Genomic DNA, 20,221 nt, shown 5'->3' on the forward strand with positions numbered 1-20,221 from the left:
GCATCTGCTAATGGAAGTGGATGGGGGTGTAGTTACAGTTTTCAAACATTAATGACACGTGGAATGTGGATAAAGAGTAGAGCGTTATCAACTGTGTCTTGCACACTAGTTTGGTATTACCGGTTACTATATACAGATATTTCCTCAGTGAATTGTTAGAACCATGACAGGCCAAGGAAGAACATTGAGTGTGTGTTGGCGTAGGCTGGTCTTAGTGTGGGAAGAAAAGTTATCACATCAGGTGTCACTGCTTGTCTGTTAAAAAGTTGACTGCTAATGTTCCTACAGTTGGTTGGCCTAGCTTTAGAAACTGATTACAGCTTAGATACATGGCAAGAGAGCATTTAAAATACTATGTTCTGTTTGTCAGAGCACTGGTGATACTACCCTAGTTGTCAGGTGTCTCTCTCAATGCTTGCACCACACAGAAATCTCTTCTCAAAGCAGTGTATCAGGCTTGCGGTGTTCCAGAGGAATGTATCCTATGAGGGATTTGTTCACTTAGTTAGAAATCTAGTCTGTCTTTGGTTAATTTCAAAGAATCTTCAGAAATCCATGATGTGATTGAAAATGGATTATAAAAAATATCTTATTTTTAAGCTACAAATTGGAATTGCCTATGCCTGAATAGTTCTGCATGAGCAGCTTACTCGTTCTCTGGTCTGTATGTCTGTGGTAGCACTGTATAATTTCATGAAGCTATATCATACAGCAGTTGCCTTATCCCATTCTGAAAAAAATAATTGAGGGAATTTCTTTTGCTCTCTTGTCAGATAAGTAGGATCTGTGATAATACATGCCTGCAGGTGATTTCAGATGATACTGGTTTGGAGTGTGATACTTTTATATTGTAGCTGGATAGTACCTGGAGTTGTAAGATGCATTGCAGTGCAAAACTGAGGTTTTTTTGTTTGTGATGTGAGCGTTTTAATGTTTCAATTTCTGAGTTTGTGTTTTCTGGTAGCTTTCAAGTAAATGAAAGCTTGGCAGCACTCACAGCTCTAAGCAAACTGTACACACATGCTTGCATGTGTAAAACTTTTTTTTCATATGGGCAATGATTCATTTGGAAAGCTGAACAGGATGTGGTCAATTAATTGTGTGGTAACAGAAGTATTTCGGGTTGTTGCCTTTTACATAGCGGTTTGGAATTGCACAGAAATATATGATACTGACCCTGAGATCTTGTGCATTTTTACAGCCCACCTCACCTCACCCGCCACCCAAAAACCAAACCGAACCAAAAAAACCTAACGTTGGTGAATTGGCTTTCCCCTGGAACCGGAGGCTAGTCACTGAGGCACAGTTTGAACAACCTTGGGGCAGCATTACGGCTTGCGTAGCCACCGCTTGTTCTTGCGCTGCTGCTTCTTGTACGGGACTTGCACGGCTGTGCAGTGAACACGCTCTGGGAAGTGTTCCAGCTGAATGTTGGTAATTATTCCTCAGCTGGATCAGGTCTCTGATTTGATTCACTAGGCGGCTAAAAAAAGTGCCAGCGCAATGGCTAAGTGCCTCTTTATTTGCTGAGTTATTTTCCAATGAATTAATTCCAAGTCCAGTTCAGTATGGATGCATGACACAGTGGAGGGAGGATACGGTGCAGGGATAGCAACAAAAGGGTGGAAGGTGAAGCAACTCCAGAGAGCGGCCAGCTCTGCTCTGGCCTCTCAGCATTTGCTGTCCCTCTGATTTTTTTTGTGTAGTAAATTGCTGTGCCTCACATTTTACTTGATTTGATGCATCTTAAATCTCACTGAGATTTGAGAACTGACATCTTGCATGCTTGTGCTGTAATACAAAGCAAAACGTTGACATGGATAGTTGCAGCTTTACAAGTATAAAATACAGGTAAATATCTGAAGTATCTCGTTTTCTGTGAAATGTTCCTGCCTGTACGAAACATGATCAAAGTCTTTTCTTCTCTATAATTATATCATAATGTTGGCTTTTAGCTGGAAGCAAGAACGGAAGAGCTTAATAAAGAAGTGAAAGCTAGTAAAGACAAACTTTTAACTCAAGATGCAGCAGCCAAAAATGCTATTCAGCAGTTGCATAAAGAAATGGCCTTTCGAATGGAACAGGTAATATGGAAATCTTTTAATTTTTGAACATCTTATGAACAAACTTGGTTCTTGTAGAAAATATGCAGTCTAGGTTGTTAGATCACTAGGCAAATTTTCCAGAATTGGAACTATTGGCATGTAGCTAGATATGCATTTTTGATAACTGGCATCAGTGAATTTCTAAATAGCTGTTAATGTTCTAGAGTGCCTGATACATACTAAAGAGAGTTATGTTTATATATATGGAATTCAGCCCCTAAGAAAGTCTAGTTTTCCTTACCTATAAGCTGGTCTTGGTTCCAAAAGAGGTAAAAGCTGGCAGTGGCTTTTCTCACACAGGCTATTGCAAAATTAGTATTTGTCTCAACTCCATCACAAAGCTCTTATTTTGTCCCATGTATTACTGAGAGCTGAGGTTATTTCTTTTTTCCTTCCTAATATACTATACCAAATGTGAATTCTAAAGCTTAGTGTCTGATTCTTTTTTTATTTGAAACAGAATTCTTTAATGCTGGGGCAAGGGGGAATCTGTAAAAATAAGCCACCGGATAATGATTGTGCAGTTGGCATGTGGCTGAGGGAGGACAGAGGACTGGTAGTGGGTATTTGCAAAATTATTTTGTTAGAAAAACTTGCCAAGTACACTTCTTTCCTTCTGAAACAACAACTTATGTTTCAAATTACTGATGTATTGATAACTCATTTGAGATGTTTAGCTTTGAAGCTGCAGCTGCTTAAGTAGATATTTACTGTTGGAAGTATGAGTAATTTCAGTACTTAAGTGGGATCTAATATTAGTTTTTGCAAAACTGAGGCTTTTGAATCCTACTTTGTTATGTTACTATACTGCAATACTGAAACTATCCACTAATGTCTTTAATTATGAAACACAAGGTTGATTCATTCTATTCTAATATTTTTCAAGGCAAACAAGAAATGTGAAGAAGCACGCCATGAAAAGGAAACGATGGTGATGAAATATGTCCGAGGGGAGAAGGAGTCGCTTGACCTCCGGAAGGAAAAGGAGATACTTGAGAGAAGAGTGAGAGATGCAAACAAAGAAATAGAAAAGCATACTAATAAAATCAAACAACTTTCTCAGGAAAAAGGAAGATTGCATCAGCTCTATGAAACTAAGGTACTCTTTAAGTATGGCTGTGTGACTTGAGTGAATGATTAAAATCACTGTCAAAGCAACGTTGTCACTTGTTTGCTGTTGTACTTGGTGAAAGAAACCTGTTTTCCTTTGATTTTGCTGTGTAGCTGTGAAAACCCCTTTCCTCCAAGGAAAGTTTGAGTTCCCAGTCATCTTTTTGAAGTTCCTTTTATTATTGCGCTGAATATTAGTTTATGAAACATCAGGGATGTTTTTTTTGACAAAATTGAAAAGACTGCTTGTTGCAGATGCCTGGATTTTGAAGGAACTGCCAGCTTGTTTGGATATTTTTTTAAAGGCTGTAGTGGCATTAAATTATTTCAGTCTTTTTTCTATATTTTTGTGTTTTCACTCTGATTTCTTTTTTGTACGACTAAAGATGGGTAATAAAGCAATAGGATTTTTCATGCCCAATTTCAAAAATTTGCCATTCTTTTTTAGAATCCAGTAAGAGATTTCCACCAGCCTCTTAGATTATCCAAGTCTTTTTCTATTGTGCTTCAAAATTCTATTTCATCTGAAATATTCAAAAATTGATAAATTAATATTATTCAGACTGTGACTTGAGCCTCGTCTAAGCAATTGTACTATGCAAGGTTGACAAGAACAGAAGGATCAGAAAAATACATCTTAATAAAAATCTTAAAAATTAGACTTCTGAAACAAAAAAAATCACCTGAGTGTCTTCTCTCACATGAATAGGAGCTGACAGCATGACTTCAGGTTTCCTAAACAAAGCTTAACTTCCTAACTCCTGAGGATTACACTAGAGCCTTATAGGAATTGTACTGCCCTCCTACAGTGCTGCTTTTAACTTTTTTGGTGAGATGAACTTACTACTTCAGAAACACAGTGTGGAAATTTAATCTGCACCTGTAGAGTTGGTAATGCCGTTCCACTGGTGCTGCAGTTTTTGTCTGTAGCCTTCTGTGTGACCTTATGACTTTGAACCTGTGTTTCCTCATCTTTTTGCCAAAAAAAGAACAAAAAGAGAACTGCGCAACTTTCTCAGGATTTACTAATTTTACATCAGAACTCTAGGCTGTACTTTGCCTTTTAAGAGATATGTACTGTTAATGTGTATTAATAGTAATGCAGCCTTACCTTGCTGTTCAAACCCGAACACTGATTTTTTTTTTTTTTTTCCCCACTGGATTGTGGACTACAGCATTATTGAGCGCTCTCAATTCTGTGTGTGCTTTTGCAAAATCCAGACATTAAGGGAAAAAAACCTGCAAAATGCAGGGTTTGTGCTTCACAATTCTATTTCATCTGAAAGATTCAAAAATTGATAAATTAATATTATTGAGACTGTGACTTGGGCCTCTTCTGAGTTTTGCACTTGAGCAGGAGTCTTGTTGTAGAAGCACTGTATGATCTAAATCCATAAAATAAAATCTATGAAATCTTCTTAGGATGGTGAAGCCACTCGACTCAACAGAGAAATAGAAAAATTGAAAGAAGAGATCAATTCTCATGTTATCAAAGTAAAATGGGCTCAGAACAAATTGAAAACAGAAATGGATTCACACAAGGTTAGTGAAGTGGTACAGGTACCATGACATGAAAATAACAGTCAGAGGAATGTAGTTGCTACGCTGCTTACTCTTTATATAGTGGTAAAATCTATTTCTAAAGTGTGTTTTATTTGATTTGAACACCTGCCGCAAAAATCAGAATAGTGCTTTTAAAGATCTTAATACTGAAACGGAAATGTTGAAAGGATGTGAGGGGAGGATGTATGGGGGGGGATTATGTTTAATCTGGTGATCAACTTTTAATTAGTTTTCTGTATGAATTAACTGTCATTTTAGATTAGTTTTCATGTGATAGAGTTAAATCTATCATCTGAAAATGTGCATTGCACGTAACCAAGAGGTCCTTTTGTTGTGCTTTCAGTGTTGGAACAAACAGAAGTGCGTAAAGTAATAGATGAATGAAAGCAAGAGGAAAAATAATGCTGGACATATTTTTTTGTTGTTCATTCTTTCTAGACTGAAATAGGAATTTCTTATTTGTTATGAGAAATGCTTTTCTCAGATTAAGTTAGATAAATAGGTTTAACCCATTATTTATTACTGGTTTTGTAGGAAACCAAAGAACGCCTCAAAGATGCAACGACAAAATTAACTGAAGCAAAAGAAGAAGCAGACCAGATAAGGAAAAACTGTCAAGAAATGATAAAAACCTATCAAGTAAGCACACTTTCTCAGAATCTGAAATTAGTAGTTAGCATCTGAGTGTTCTTTTTTTCCTCCCTTTCTATCTTGAGCTGTAGCAGGGAAGAATTATCCTGTGCAAGCTACAAAGCTGAGATGACTAGTCACTGATTTCCTTTATGTTAAATAAAAGGTAAAATGTTTGTCTTGATTGGCATGCAGTGTGAGGTTCTGTCTTGGAATGTTCAGAATTATTAGATATGTAAAGAAAAGAAATTCAGTGATGTGTAAAGCTGTCTGTATGCTCGTAAAACCAGAAAGGGAAACGCAAAACTCTAAAACTGTACTTACTTATCTTCAATTTTTTTAGGAATCAGAAGAAATTAAATCAAATGAATTGGATGCAAAACTCCGAGTAACTAAAGGAGAACTAGAGAAACAAATTCAAGAGAAGTCTGACCACCTGGAGGTAAGCACGTGGTGTGTGGAGACGACACAGTTGACAGCCTAGTAGTTAAGAATACTGTGAGTTTTTAATTTTGAGAATTTTGTTTTAAGCTGATTAAAATTTTTGCTAAATGTTTTTCTTTTTGGCGTAATACTACATCCCAGGTGTCTGCCTCCAACTTTGCTTTTTGGAGGATGTTTTTAGCTATTACCTTGGATTCGCTTTTTGAAAACAAAGTTATGGGAAAAGTATGATATAACAAGGACTGCTCTTTCATTTATAAACACCAATGTTGCTGTGCGTGTATGTGAATGAGCACAAATTCATATGATAGGCAGCCTTTCTTTGACCAGTATTTCGCCAAGCTATATGGCAAGGAGAGACAGGGAACAGCCTCTGTTCTGTCTAGAGATTTGCTAGCCCAAAAAGCGGAATTCTCCAGTGATTTAGTACCTGCTCGCAGTTTGTATGTGCATATGCCATCTTCAGCTTGCCTAGAACTTTCCCCCGGGGGCTATTGTGGCTTAGATTTGCACACCAAAACTAGAGTGTGAAATCTCACTTTTGTTCTCAGTTCTTCTGAAAATAAAGCATCTTTTAAGCTTTACTTTGCTTTTTGAATAAGTAAAACACACCTTTAGGGTACTTGTTCTGCCTTAAGCCCTTTCAGCTGTTGTGGTGGCCTGCATTGGCCTGGATTTTTTTGACAACCCAGGAAATGCCACTGTCCATTTAGATTTCTCAAGGAGCTTCTCACTCTTTTCAAAAAGGTGCATCATGCAAAAATAAAAGAACTGGAAGACTTGAAGAGAACATTTAAAGAAGGCATGGATGAGCTTCGAACACTAAGAACAAAGGTAACGTGTGCAGTGTTGGATTGCAGTGGGGCTAAAGGCATAGCGTTGAGTTTTGGAACAATACTATGTTCGATCTGTTAATTGTGTTTTTACTTCTTTTGGGATGAACACTGTGATTAGAGGCTGGCTGGCATACTAGAAGGGATATGTATGGGTAGTCTTTCTTAGGGAGTATCAGTTGGTCCATAGTACAACAATGTTTTGTTTCATGATATGTACCTTGTTTGACTGAAAATTTGAAAAATGTTTTAGTAAACATCTTGTAAATTTAGTAACTTTGGAAAATGGAAAAATACATGTAAACTTTTCCTACCTGTGAAGCTAGTTTTGTAGTGGTTGCACATGTGGGTTCCGGTAAGGTGTATGTGCTGTCCATACCTTCTGAACCGTCTCTAGATTAGTGTGTCTGTGGTTTAGTGCAGCTGGCAGATAAGCTGCCAGGAGGCTGCTCACTCACTGCCCTCCCTCAGTGGGGTGGAGAGGAGAAAAATGTAACAAAAGACTCAAGGGTCAAGATAAGAACAGGGAGGGATCACCTGCCAGCCATGGCCCTGGGCAAGACCAACTGGGCTTGGGGACAAATCAGTTGAATTTGTTAACAGTTACTTGAGAGAGATAACAAGAAACAAAGCCAAATCTTCCCCATCTCTCCCTTCTTCCCGACTCTACCTCCTCCCTGCAGCTATGCAGGAGGATGAGGAACGGGGGCTGCAGGTCAGTTTCTGCTGCCTGTTCCTCAAGGGGGATGACTCTTCACACAATTCCCCCACTCTAGTATGGGGCTCCTCCTCACAAAAGACAGTCCTCCACAAATTTCTTCAGCATGAGTCCTTCCTGCAAGATGCAATCCTTACCCATCACATTGCTCCAGCATGGGCTTTCCACACAGAGTCATGGCCTCTTCGGGTGCAGCTACCTGCTCTGGCGTGGAGTCCTTTCTTACAGACTGCCCATGCCTCTCTGCTGCGCCGTCAGTCTCCAGCAGCATGGGGTCCTTCTCATGGAGACAGTCCTCTACAAACTCCTTTGAGCACAAGCATCTCTGCTTCAGTGTGAGGTCCTCTCCCATGGGCTGCAGGTGGATCTCTGCTCCACCGTTTCTCTCCTGGGCTGCAGGGGGGTCGCCTGCTGTCTCACCATGGGCTGCAGGGGAATCCAAGCTCCGGCACACCTCATCCCACTCCATGCACAGTTGTTTCTCTCCAATCTCAGTCCTCTCTCTGCTGCAGCTGCACTGGGTCCAGCTGGTCCTGGCAGGGTGAGCTCTGCTCAGCAGGTTCCCTGGGAGCAGGGTGTTTTGGAGCACTCCAAGCTGTGATGCTACAGCCATCTCCAGCCCCCCGGCCTCCCCCCTCTCTTTGCTGCAGATCCTGCCTGGCTCTGGTCCCTTTGTCCCCTTCTTAAATACGGGATTTGCAGAGGCGCCGATTGGCTCAGCCCTGGCCAGAGGCAGGTCTGACCAGTTTTGGAGCTGGGGAAGCTTCTTTCAGCTCCTTACAGGGCCTATCTCTGCAGCACCTCCCCTGCTACCAAAGTCCCACCACATAAAGCCAGCACAGTGTGCCAGTCCCTCTATCCAGAGCAGGGGTTTAGTTCAATAGGACTTTAGAAAAAGGGAGGAAGACTTAATAGGGGATTGGCTTGGTAACTGAAGGAAAGTGATGTCTTTGGATCTGGGTCTGTTAGACTGATAAGTTTGAGTCTTTGGAAAAAATTAATCTTAATCACGCTTGTTTAATTTGATTTTTTTTTTCATTTTTTTATCTGTTTATTTTTCTGAATGTATTTGATCTGAAATATTTGGGATATTGTTCTAAGCTACTTGGAATCACCAAAAAGTAACACAGGAGCTTTATATAACAATCTAGACATTTGATCAGAATAATTCAGCTCTGAATAGTAGTTTCTGATTTTTTTTTTCCCTTTTTATTTTCTATTTAGGTAAAGTGTCTAGAGGATGAGCGTTTAAGAACAGAAGATGAGTTATCCAAGTATAAAGAAATCATTAATAGACAGAAAACTGAAATTCAGAATTTGCTGGATAGAGTCAAAACTATAGATCATCTACAGGATCAACATCAGAGGTACAGCTGTGCATTTTGAGGAATTATTTAAAGATTATCTGGGATGTGGAAAGCTTTTTCCTCTATTGAAATTACTTGTACTTTAAAATATACTGTAATTGGAGGAATTTCCTGTCTTTTAAGTGTTTTTCTAATCTAAATCAGTATTGCTAGTAGAGGAGATAACCTTGGTGGCCTCTTACAAGACGAAGGGATTGAGATGGATAAATCTAATTTAACAGCTTTCATTATTAGAAAAAGCAGCTCTTGCTTTCTGGCATGCTCTATAGGAAGTTGTGTCTTCTAGGTATGTCTCCAGTGCTCGTTTTAATGAAAGATTGAGAAAGAGCAACTAAACTGGAAAGATAAAATTGCCTCAAAATTGTGATGGATGAATGAAAGTGTTTAACACAAACAATTTTACATGTTTGATCAATACTGTATGCAAGTAGTATGGAGCACTTGTATTTCTAATGGACTGGAATTAATTCTGCTGTGTCAAAGTTTCCTCATTTAAGAACATGAGGGAAATAATCTCAGAAGAGTTGGGTTCGTGGACGCTTCAGGAGTGTCTGAGCATAGCCATATTTCTATTTGGTACATATGGATAGAACATACAAATGCTGTCCACTGATTCTAATGGTCTTTGGTGAATGGAGGTAGACAAATGTCAGATAAGCAGAACCACCCATGTGTCCCTCCTGTGCTTTTAAACGGTTCCTACGTATCACTGAAAAATATTCAGTATTATACACCTTCCTCAGGGTTTAGAGAATGGAACATTTTCCGTTTGCTATGTGCTGGTCATTGGCACTGTGTCATTAGCCTTTCTAGGGAAACGGCAATCTGTTAGACACAACCAGATCTTACACTTTGATCAGGAACAGTTATTTTTCACTTCAGATCTTGCCAAATGAATTAAAATGACTGTGATCACAGTGTGAAACTACAAATGTGTTTTTCCAGTTATCTTTTCCCCTCAGTAATAGAGACATGCTTACGTATCTGTCTCTCATTCCTATTCAATTTGGATCAAAAGTATTTTTTAAGTATCCTTCTCGTACAACACTTACTATCCCTACGTCAAGTTTCATATTATCTTTTACTTCTCTTTTAGAATGACTTTAATATGTTTCCAATACTCCTTAGAGTGTTCGATAAAGTCATGGAATCTCAACCAGAGATTTAAAACTTGGACCAGTAAATTCCCATTATCCTCTGTGAAAGAGAAATCCTGGAATCGTGACCTTTTTTTTCCTATTGTTGCGTAGAATGAACAAACTTACTGCCTCTCGTTTTCTTGAAAGCAAATGGAAGGAATTCATCTTAATTCACACAAAATCTTACCTGTTTTCTTGATGAGAAAATAATAGAGGAGGCAAGTTTCTTTAACCTAGGGAAGAGAAGATAGAAGGGAAATGTTCTTAAATGTATAGAAGGCTATTATAAAGGGAATGTTCAGCTATCCTTGTTCACTGGAGGAAGGATAAAAATTAAGAGTTTTACAGGAGAGATGATTTTAGTTTGAATGCTGGGAAGAACCTCATGGCTGAGCTGGATACTGACTATCTCCAGTGTTGCCTGGTCTCCTTCACTGGAGGACTTCAAGGATAAGCTAGAGATCTCTCTTAGAACAGTTGAAACATTTAATTTTGTCTGATTCAACCCTGACTATTAACTATAGATTTCTGCTGTCATAATGAAACAACATATTTGGAAATGTAAAATATGAGTGTAGTCTTCTGGCATAGGGTTTAAAATGGGAGCTATAGGTGAGAGATTTTGCGGCGTAAATGGCTGAAAAAAACCAATGCTGTGATTGTTCAGTCTTAAGTCTTCTGAAAGGTGGAATTAGCCTAAATAAGACTATAAAGGTAGAGGAGTGCAATACATTTGATGTTATCTTTTGGTAGTTCAATGTTAGCTAACTTCTGTTGTCCATGAACTCCATTTTGGTAGCTGGAAGCATATAATCTATAGTAATGGAATTCTAGTAGAGTTCCATTACTTATTTTTGCCAAATTATAGTTAGTTTTCAAAATTATTAATGATTTGGATTGCCTGAGCCTCACTTCCACTTGAAGAAACACGTTGATATGGGATTGTTGGTTTAAAGTGAACTGAGCCTCCTGTAATTACACTGTCTGATAGGGAATTAAATGAGATGCGTGCCCTTGCTTTGTATAACTTTGATTTTAAAATTTCACACTCCTTGTGAGAACAAGAGGTGAGGTTTTTTCTGCTGGTGTTGGGAGGTAAGGTTTTAGAAAGGTGTAGAAAATCCTATGGTTGAAGAACTAATGAAATAATACTGCAAGAGAAAACGAGGAGGACATTTTTAGTCTTTTTTTAATAGCTATTTATTTTTGGAATTAATTTCAATCACTTTCTCTAAAATGTTGATCATAACTGATGATACAGCCTTTCTCACTGAAATGGTTTGCAAGTTATCGATCAAAAATCTCCTAATAGGACTGCTTATGTAGAAACAAGAACTTGTTTGGTAGAGGCTTGGGGGAGGGATAGTGGAGTAAGACAGGTCCTTAGAATTGGAGTCACTGTACTGCTGTTTGGAAGAGCCTCAGAATTGGAGTATTTCCCCATCTCTTAAAGACAAGTTGTCTTACAGAATGGCCACCATTGTTGGATTTGCAGGCCTTCCTCTTATCTACAGGATCTGTTTTTGAGGGTTTTGATTATACCCTGTACTGAAGCTCATGAAATTGAACACAGAGAGATGGTCTACCTTGAAGAAGCTGATGACTGCATGTCCTTCTGTGGGATACAGATACCTGTCCCTTCGGCATTGCAACATGTCATGAAATGGAATCTGCCGACTCCCTTGGTGTTTAAAGCCATCCAGTGACTAGCAGATGCCCCAGAGTGATTAATTGTTCCTTTGCCTTAGTTGGTCTTGACTTGAATGCTGTTGTTTCAGTAGGGCTTCATATCTTTAAGCTCAGGTTATCCCTAATAAGATACAATTGTTTTGACAGAGATGAACAAGAAATCAGTGCTTTAAAGGAAGAAGTAGATGGTTTCAATTCTCTGATTGCTGATCTCCAGAAGGACATTGAAGGTAGTCGGAAAAGAGAATCTGAGCTATTGATATTCACTGAAAAATTAACCAGTAAGAATGCACAGCTTCAGTCTGAAAACAATTCCTTACAGAGCCAGTTGGATAAGCTTTCTTACAGTGAAAGAGAGCTGCAGAATCAGCTGGAGTGTGTTCAGCGGATTAAAGACGATCTGGTGAGTAGAGCGCACAGCTTGGTTTTTGCAGTAGTGAGATATCTGATACTGATAAAGATGTGGCACGTGAATTCCACCTTGTGTCTTTACTTACCTGACCGCAATTTCTTGTTGAGTTTGCCAGTTTGATAGAGCGACAGCAGTGGGCTATGAACACCTCACGTTTCTAAGGGGATAGAAGTCTCGATGCACACTGCCTTGGAAGGAGGGAGTGTTGCTCTGTTGTTGCTCTTTCTGGAAGTACAGAGTTGTTCTCTGGGCAGCTCTCATTGAAACTGCACTGTACAGCTCTGCATGACTCTGTACTGTATCATGTAGGTGTTTTGGAGATAGTTCAGGAGTCTTACTGCAGCATTGCACTGTGCTGCGTATTCATCTGCAGTGTTTAGCCTAAATAATAAATGTAAAATGTGAATGATTCTCAGGTGAAAAGTAAAGTGTAGAGTTAGGGCTGTTGAGGGTACCATATGATTAGACTGGATTTTTTTTTTTTTTTTTGTATATGACTGAAAATTAAACTGCAATTTCAGGTCACCAAGTTGCAGAAGGAGGAGGATCAGCGAAAGCTAGAGGTTGAGACGCTACAGGCTCAGCTAGCTTCAGAGCAAAAAGAACTAACAGTGCTGAAGACCTGTGTGGATGAACTGAAAGATGAACTGGCTACTCAGAAGCGCAAGCATGCAGCAAACCTGAAAGATCTCACAAAACAACTTCAGCTAGGTTGCACTTATTTTCAGATATAATGAATCAGCCTCATCTGTAAGCCCCTTCACAGTGCCTAGTAGAGACTAGGGTCCTGTCTGTGTACGCATACTGTTTGTGTAGCCCTTCAAGCTCTCCCTGTCACTAAAGATAACGAGAGTGAGCGGGCAAGTTAGATCTTGGGGAACCTGCAGTTCCAGGAAGCAGGCCTTAGTGTCAACTTTCAGTCTTAAATATAGCTCTTGAAATGCGCTTAGCCATAAAATTAAGGATTTATTTTAGAAGAGCTTGATCTTTTTTATTATGTGTGTGACTACTGAAATGTCACTGTTGGTATATATGGATCCTGGTCAGCGTAGGAGTATATTCAGAAGTGCCTAGAAGTTTCCTGGTTGCTGAATATATCAGAGATTGCTGATGACAGTTATTTTTTAGTATATTAAACAGAGTGTGCTTTAGTTTTTTAAAAATAGGTATGGAGAGACCGATGACTAATTTTGTCAACAAATAGAAATCATTAAATAGCCAATAATGCATGTGCTCTGAATGCAAGTAGATTTGAATATAATCAAATATTTGAAATGTATTTGAAAGAAGAGATCCTGTTGGCATTGTGCAAGACAAGTTCCGTGTCTCTTTGTGTACATATATGAACAGCTGTACGCTTTCCCTTCTGATCTCTATTGAATGAGTGGTGCTTCTGGCACAAGTACTATGCTCAGCTCTCAGTAGTGATATAGTTACAAGATCCTGGGTCAGTTGCCATTCTGTCATTCAGTAGTAATTTACATGGCAGTCCTAATCAAAAGTAAAATCTAATTTAAGTCTTCTTGTTCCCAATTAATCCTATGTATGGCACTATCCTCTTCAACTGACAACTACTGCAGGATGTAGGGATCTTGGTGGATGTTGCATCCAGGGGCTTCATGGTTGGAGGCAGGGAGAGGAGAGGGCCTGTTTGGTTTTGGTTCCATTCCCCCTAAGATTTTTAGTTGCCACCATTATCTTTCAGTTGTCAAGCCATGTTAAATTAGTGCAGATCAGAGAAGATGAGAGTTTTCGTATGTTTTGTAACACACTGATTTTTGGTTTTCAATCTCCTGTTGGTAACCATCTTTTTATTATACTTTCAGCACGAAGGAAATTGGATCAGATGGAAAATGGTAATTATGACAAAGAAGTCAGCAGCATGGGGAGCCGTTCCAGTTCATCAGGTAACATAGCATATAGCAGGGCTGCTAAAACAATCCTTTGCTCTTAATAAGGTTGTGTCATGGTGTGCTGCCGTGAGCCTTGCACTTGCTGTGGTTTGTGCATATGCAGTGTGTGGGCAGCCTCCCATGAAAGCTGACAAAATAGCCTTTGAGCACCAAAATGCACTTGGCTGAATGCAGTTGTAGGTGCTTATTCTTATTACGAGACTGAAGTCTAATGTTTATAATGTGTATATACTTTGGTTCTTTTTAAATGGCTACTTTTTTTATTGCTTTCATGTTTGGAGGAAGCTCAGAACTCCAGTTTACAGAGGACCCTCTAAAATGCTGCTAGAGGCAAACCAGAAATGAGCAATGGCTTCCAACATTGTTTAATTGCACTATTGACAGTTGCAACTGTGTAAATGATGAATCAATTAACATGTTTAGAGGGAGCAGTGTATTTGTGTAAAATTCATTACTTCCTGTCTGTTTAGAAGTAAAGTGGTTATCTTTAGCACTGAAAACAACATCTGTTTTTCTCCCTCAGTATCTTTGAATTTTAAGTTGGGTTAGTTCTGTCAGTGTCCTGTAATCTAACTGTGTAAGAGAGAGAAACACTTAGAAGAATAGAGAGCGAAGAAAATATTTCAGTCTCTAAGTGATCAGTGCTGCAGTGTTTATATGTAGGGCTTTTGTCAGTCTGTACACAGTTTTCATGGTGGTGTAATTTTAGAGGACTCCAAAACAGGTATGTTTAAAATCAGCTCAGTCTTGTACAAAGTAATATTAATGAATATGAAGGTACTTATGCAGGAATAAGCATTACTGAAGCAAGCACACTTATGCTAAAGGAACGATGCCCATGTTAGGGGACTGCCCTGCTGTTTCAGCATATAACCTTTACATGGCATAAGGATTGTTTCTATAAAAACCCACTAACATATATGGGAAACTGACATTCTGAAGAAAATTTGGTAAGCTGCTGAAATGCACTGAATGCATGCATTGCACTAGTGGAGACGTTTTACCCTGGTATAAAAGCAAAAAGAGCTTTCACAAACATGGATGTGTTGGCAGGGTCCCTTAATGCGCGCAGCAGCAATGAGGATCGATCGCCTGAGAACACTGGATCTGCAGTAGCTGTGGATAGCTTCCCGGAGGTGGACAAGTCTGTCTTGGTTGAAAGAATACTAAGGCTGCAGAAGGCACATGCTCGAAAAAATGAAAAGATGGAGTTTATGGAGGATCACATTAAACAACTGGTGGAGGAAATCAGGAAAAAAACAAAGTATGTTCTGCGTCCTGTTCAATACGCTTTTTCAGTGTTGAGCTGGTGCTCTAGACAAGTATTCTGGATTATACATAAGACAAGTAATTGTCTAAATGGAAAGATTTAAAAGGATAAAAATATTGCAGCGATGTAGATCTCAACGATAGGATAGTCTTGTGTTTTTTTTCTTCTTATCTTTCCCTAGCAGTTACAGTAATTGCTGAGTTGTTTACTACTAACATTTTTCGGGAGGAATAGAATTGTGTGGGTTTTGGTAGAAAAATGGTCACCAGGTGGCTGATTTGAGGTGGACTGCTGCCACTGGCTAAGAGAAGAGACCATTCTCTTCATGTGCTTAAAAGGGTGCTGATTTTAAGTGGGTTTTTTGGAAGGAGAATCTGCACACTTCCAGATCGTAGTCTGTCATGCAAATCAAGCAAACAATATGTCTGAGCCTAAGGTGGTCGACACTTAATGTGAGACAGGAGCCTGCTTACTTGGAAATATCATCTTACAGGATGATGTCTGGAACCTCAGTTAGGAAGGGAAGAAGTTGTGTCATATACCTTCCTCTGAAAGTACAGTTGGCTCGTTAAGCAAGGGCTATACTTAACAGACTGTACGTTTATACCCATCTGGTACCATTTCGTAGAACATCAACGCAGCTTGTGAAGACTCTTGAGCAGGGACTGTAATTTTTATCTCATCTATAGAAAGCTTAAGATTCCTTGTCTGGACTCTTTCAGCAAAGAAAAGTAGAGAGAGGCATTTTTAAAGTACCTTTTTTCTTCTCTAGTAGCAATACTGCTTTCTCAAAATACTTCTAAATGTGTAAGCCCTGTGTGTTGTACTGATTCAGTTTACCAGGATCTCTTATAGCACTTGTGGTTTCTCAGGTTTTCCTCAGTTTTCCTCTGACCTGGAAATGGCAGGAATTGATTTTTTTACTCTTCAGTGATACAGTACTGCTTGAAAATAAAATTACTTTTATGTCAGGAATCTGAAGTTACTTCAATATCTGACTCTTCACTGCCTTGTAACACTATGATTTTTTTTAATTTTTTTTTTTTTTTTCCCCCAGAATTATTCAGAGTTACATTTTGCGGGAAGAAGCTGGAACACTGTCATCAGAGGCCTCTGACTTCAACAAAGTACACTTGAGCAGACGGGGTGGGATCATGGCATCTCTTTATACATCTCATCCCGCAGATAGTGGTCTCACGTTGGAACTCTCCTTAGAGATAAACAGGAAGCTGCAGGCTGTGTTAGAAGATACATTATTGAAAAATATTACATTGAAAGTGAGTAGCTGTGCCAGTTCTTTCCCACATTCTTATGTTTCTGAGATAACTGCCTTCAGAGATGCATGTTGTTACAAGGAGGAGGCTTTTCAGAAGAAAGCTCACTGTGAAATGGTGATGTTGATAGCATTGGGTTATCAGAGCTATGTAACATGTTCCACGCTGAACCTCTGTTTTGGGACCCTCCTGGTATGCTGTGCTAATGGGCTGCTGCTTCAAATAAATTCTGGTCTGTGTATTCAATGGGGAAAGGGCCTCTCCATGCTCTCCCCCAGTGACATGGAGCCAGGGGCATGGGCTTTAAGTGCCTGGCCCTGTGCCAGGAGCTGGGTACCCCGTTGAGCTATCAGGGCAGCATATCTGCTGCAAGGGAAAGATGGCAGGCTGGAAAGTGGTGTGCAGGCTGCCAGCTGGACTGCAGCGTTCTGCAGACACTGGAGATCTTTTCCTGTCATTGAATGCCATATTTTCTAGACAGCCTGTAAAATATTAGAAACTGCAAAAAAAGACTTGCTGAGAGCTTTGTATCCTGTTTTGAAATGAGCTTGGCTTTCTCCAACTCTGTCTAATCATCTGTGCTTGTTCAAGATACTTGAAAGCATCAACCTGCTGACATAAACAGTAATTTTAACTTATTAGTTCATTTTGTGCTGATTGACTCATTTTCCCTATATAACTTACCCTATCTTTTTTTTTCCCCAAAGGAAAACCTTCAAACTCTAGGAACAGAAATAGAACGACTTATTAAACACAAGCATGAACTGGAACAGAGAATAAAACAGACATAACTAGAACTTTTATGGAATAACCAACATGAAGATGCAGAAAAGGCAGGTGCTACAGACCACTATTTTTTATGTTTTTCCTGAAATTTGATTGCCTGCCAGCACAAGCATCTGGTGTTTTGCATATACAGCCTTTAACCATAGAGGCTTACCCATATGAGATCTGAAGGGTTCGGCGTCGCCATGGTTCTGTCTACCCAATACCAGCGTGAGGTGTTGCTGAATTTTACTACACACTACAGTTAGATAAATCTTTTATTGGAAATGAGATACAGATGCTTTGCAGTGCGTACTGTTTTGAGCGAGTTGCAGTGAGATTTGAATTTCTGCACTGTACGACTAATCAGTCTCTCAGTGGTGGAGCTTGAAAAAATAAAACCAATTATGTCTTAGTTGCTGTTGAACATATCCAGTATTACTGAGCTTTAAGGGCTTTCAGACATTATTTCCTTTCTTGCGTATTATTTCTGATAATTAGGTTGATTAAGCATTTTTGACATACGCATGGAAAAATGCTTTGTCACAAAATTTTGGTCTTTAAGTGGTGGCCATGATATTGCATATTTTCTGCTTTAGATTAACATTCAACTGGTCAGTTTATTTAAAAGAAGTGAAACAACAGTAAAACTAAGGGATTACGAAGTTTTCTGATTCAGTTGTTGAGTATTTGCAATTGAAACAAATGTCAATTCAACAAATCCTGTAAACCCTTGATCTCTAGACATACGAATCTGAAGAAGTCTGATACCAGATAATTGGTTAATAAGGTTCTCTAGCTTTTTCCTTAACTAATAGCATTTAAAAAGTGGGAAGTTTACCCATTGTTACCTATGTATGGGTAGACATCATGATTGTTTTCAGGTGATTGGAAAATCTGTTTTTAAAGACAAGTGGAAGCTAACTAAGTTTTCTCATTAACTGTTTCTAGACCAGCCAGTGAAAGTAATGGTAAAGAAGTGGGAAATACATCTAAACGGGATTTTAATCTATTGGTTGGACTGTGAAAGTGGTACAGAAATCTCTATGACTCTTTATTTTTACTGTTGTGAAGAATTGGTTGGTCAAAATGGCACAAACTAAGAACTGTTACTTGGTCCTTCAGTAGCTGAGAGGGTGATAGCGGAAGAGTATCAAGATGTCAGGGTTCTGGTTAGTCATAACATCATGTTCACATTTTAATTCCAGGATAAGTAATTTACAGGATCTGAAATATCTCTATTCCAGCAGTAAACGCATAGTTTTTTGTATTTATTGCCTTTTGACCAAAATGAATTGACCAGATCACAGTATAAGTATATACTTTGGGTTTTTATTAAATACTTGAACTTCCTATTATCATGAAAAAAGATTCAATGTATATTTACAATAGCAATGCTTTAGCTATTTTAATTAGAAAGGATACCTGGGGAGGTGGGGAGTCTGTCTGACAGCAGACACCGTTTGCATCATTCACAAAACAAGGGGCCTGAATCTGAGAGCACACAGGGGTTTAATTTATCAAAGGATCTAGGTGACTTAGGGGTACGTACTCCATTTTCAGGTGCCACCGAGTCACTTGAGCTTTGTAATGAACCAAATTGAGTAAAAGGACCTGATTTGTTTTGAGTAGTTTGATTCAAGACAGTGAGACTTCCTTTTTCCTTTAAAGATAGGCATCTCTGAAAGCCCTAGCGGGATCAAGACCTGGTTTGTGGTCCAGAGAGCTTCAGGAGTCTTGGATAGCAGGTCCTTTCAGTGTCAAAGGATTATGTATTTCTTTAGAAAGGGAGAGTGGAAACAAATTATTTTAAACCTGCCTGAGCATTGTAGGAAATGTGAGCCTTTAATTTAGGTGGATTTTTTATACATATATTTTTCTAATTCCTGAGAACGATGCTTATCTGAACTGTTAGAGAATTTGGACCAGTCCAGTCATGGGACCACCTCTGCTTTACTGTTTAAGTGATGTGAAGAGGAAGATACCTGGCTCCGCGGCGACAGATTTGTCACCAGCTTCCAGGAGGTGAACAGGCAGTTGCTTGTGACTGAACTAGACCTTCTGAAAGAAAGTATTTAGAACAATTTGCATGTCAAGACATAGCTTAGCTCTTGTACGTTTGTGTTTTCATGCTTTAATGTACCAGATCTCTGGATATTTTCAGGCGTTTAGCTGAATGACTCCAGTATTTTAGATACCATGTTAATATTGTAATCATTTAATGTATGTTCTCCAGGTGTACAATGTGAATGAAGGAGAGGTGTGGTGCAGATGGAATAAGTGCAATGACATTATGGAAATTCTTATTTCGTTTTGGCATGATTGTTTCTCCTTTTAAGTTATTTGAGAAACCTAGTTAGCTGTCCTCCTGCCCTGCTGGAAATGCTGCTTCCTTTCTGTAGCACTGATATCTTCTCAGACTTTTTTTCTTGGTTATGGAGACACACAAAGCAGCCAAAATATCATATTGTTTATTGTGCACGGTATTTTCATGGACCAAAATAATCTTCTACATGTGTTATTTCAAACATACCTGGTAGAGATGGAAGTTTTAGTCTTGCTCACACATCGGCAAATGATTCTCTATCCAGTAAGCCCGGAATGTGATGAATACATGACAAGGTCAGCCAGCAACTTTACTTAAGGATGTTGCTTGTTCCTGCAAGGCAGTGGTGTATTAACCATAAAAATGTTGCTGGCAAGCCACCTGCCTGTTGTTTCCATGGAATAGCTTGTCAGGAGTGTAGTATTGTTGGTGCATGTAACAAGAACACTTCTGTGAAAGGTGTGTTTCTGTGGGGTGGTTCACACAGGTGAGCACCAGCTGCTGTGGAGCGGGTGCAAGGCTGGCGTAGCAATCGCATTTCACTTGTTTCAGAAACTTTGTTACGAACCTGAGATTGAAAACTATCCTCAGATAAACTGAATTTTAGAGATAAACTGATTTTGAAGGCAGCCTGGAGCAGTTAGCTACATACCTGAATTGAAA

The 20,221-nt window shown here is 39.1% G+C and overlaps 1 protein-coding gene across 5 annotated transcripts in view; it reads left to right on the top strand.

Annotated features, from left to right (window-relative positions):
• Positions 1-18,617, top strand: part of CCDC186 (coiled-coil domain containing 186) — a 38,353-nt gene extending 19,736 nt beyond the window's left edge. For all 5 annotated transcript variants that reach the window (XM_086616236.1, XM_086616238.1, XM_086616239.1 and 2 more), the window contains 13 exons: positions 1,956-2,084; positions 2,992-3,204; positions 4,638-4,757; positions 5,313-5,417; positions 5,752-5,850; positions 6,600-6,686; positions 8,628-8,770; positions 11,746-12,001; positions 12,532-12,721; positions 13,837-13,917; positions 14,977-15,187; positions 16,251-16,470; positions 17,175-18,617. In XM_086616236.1, coding sequence (XP_086472362.1) covers positions 1,956-2,084; positions 2,992-3,204; positions 4,638-4,757; positions 5,313-5,417; positions 5,752-5,850; positions 6,600-6,686; positions 8,628-8,770; positions 11,746-12,001; positions 12,532-12,721; positions 13,837-13,917; positions 14,977-15,187; positions 16,251-16,470; positions 17,175-17,258 — 1,938 coding nt within the window. In that variant the 3' untranslated portion in view covers positions 17,259-18,617. The remainder of the gene's footprint in view (positions 1-1,955; positions 2,085-2,991; positions 3,205-4,637; positions 4,758-5,312; positions 5,418-5,751; positions 5,851-6,599; positions 6,687-8,627; positions 8,771-11,745; positions 12,002-12,531; positions 12,722-13,836; positions 13,918-14,976; positions 15,188-16,250; positions 16,471-17,174) is intronic.
• Positions 18,618-20,221: the final 1,604 nt, after the last annotated feature.

Source organism: Tauraco erythrolophus, chromosome 9, assembly GCF_009769465.1.
Source record: "Tauraco erythrolophus isolate bTauEry1 chromosome 9, bTauEry1.pri, whole genome shotgun sequence".
Lineage (NCBI taxonomy): Eukaryota > Metazoa > Chordata > Aves > Musophagiformes > Musophagidae > Tauraco > Tauraco erythrolophus.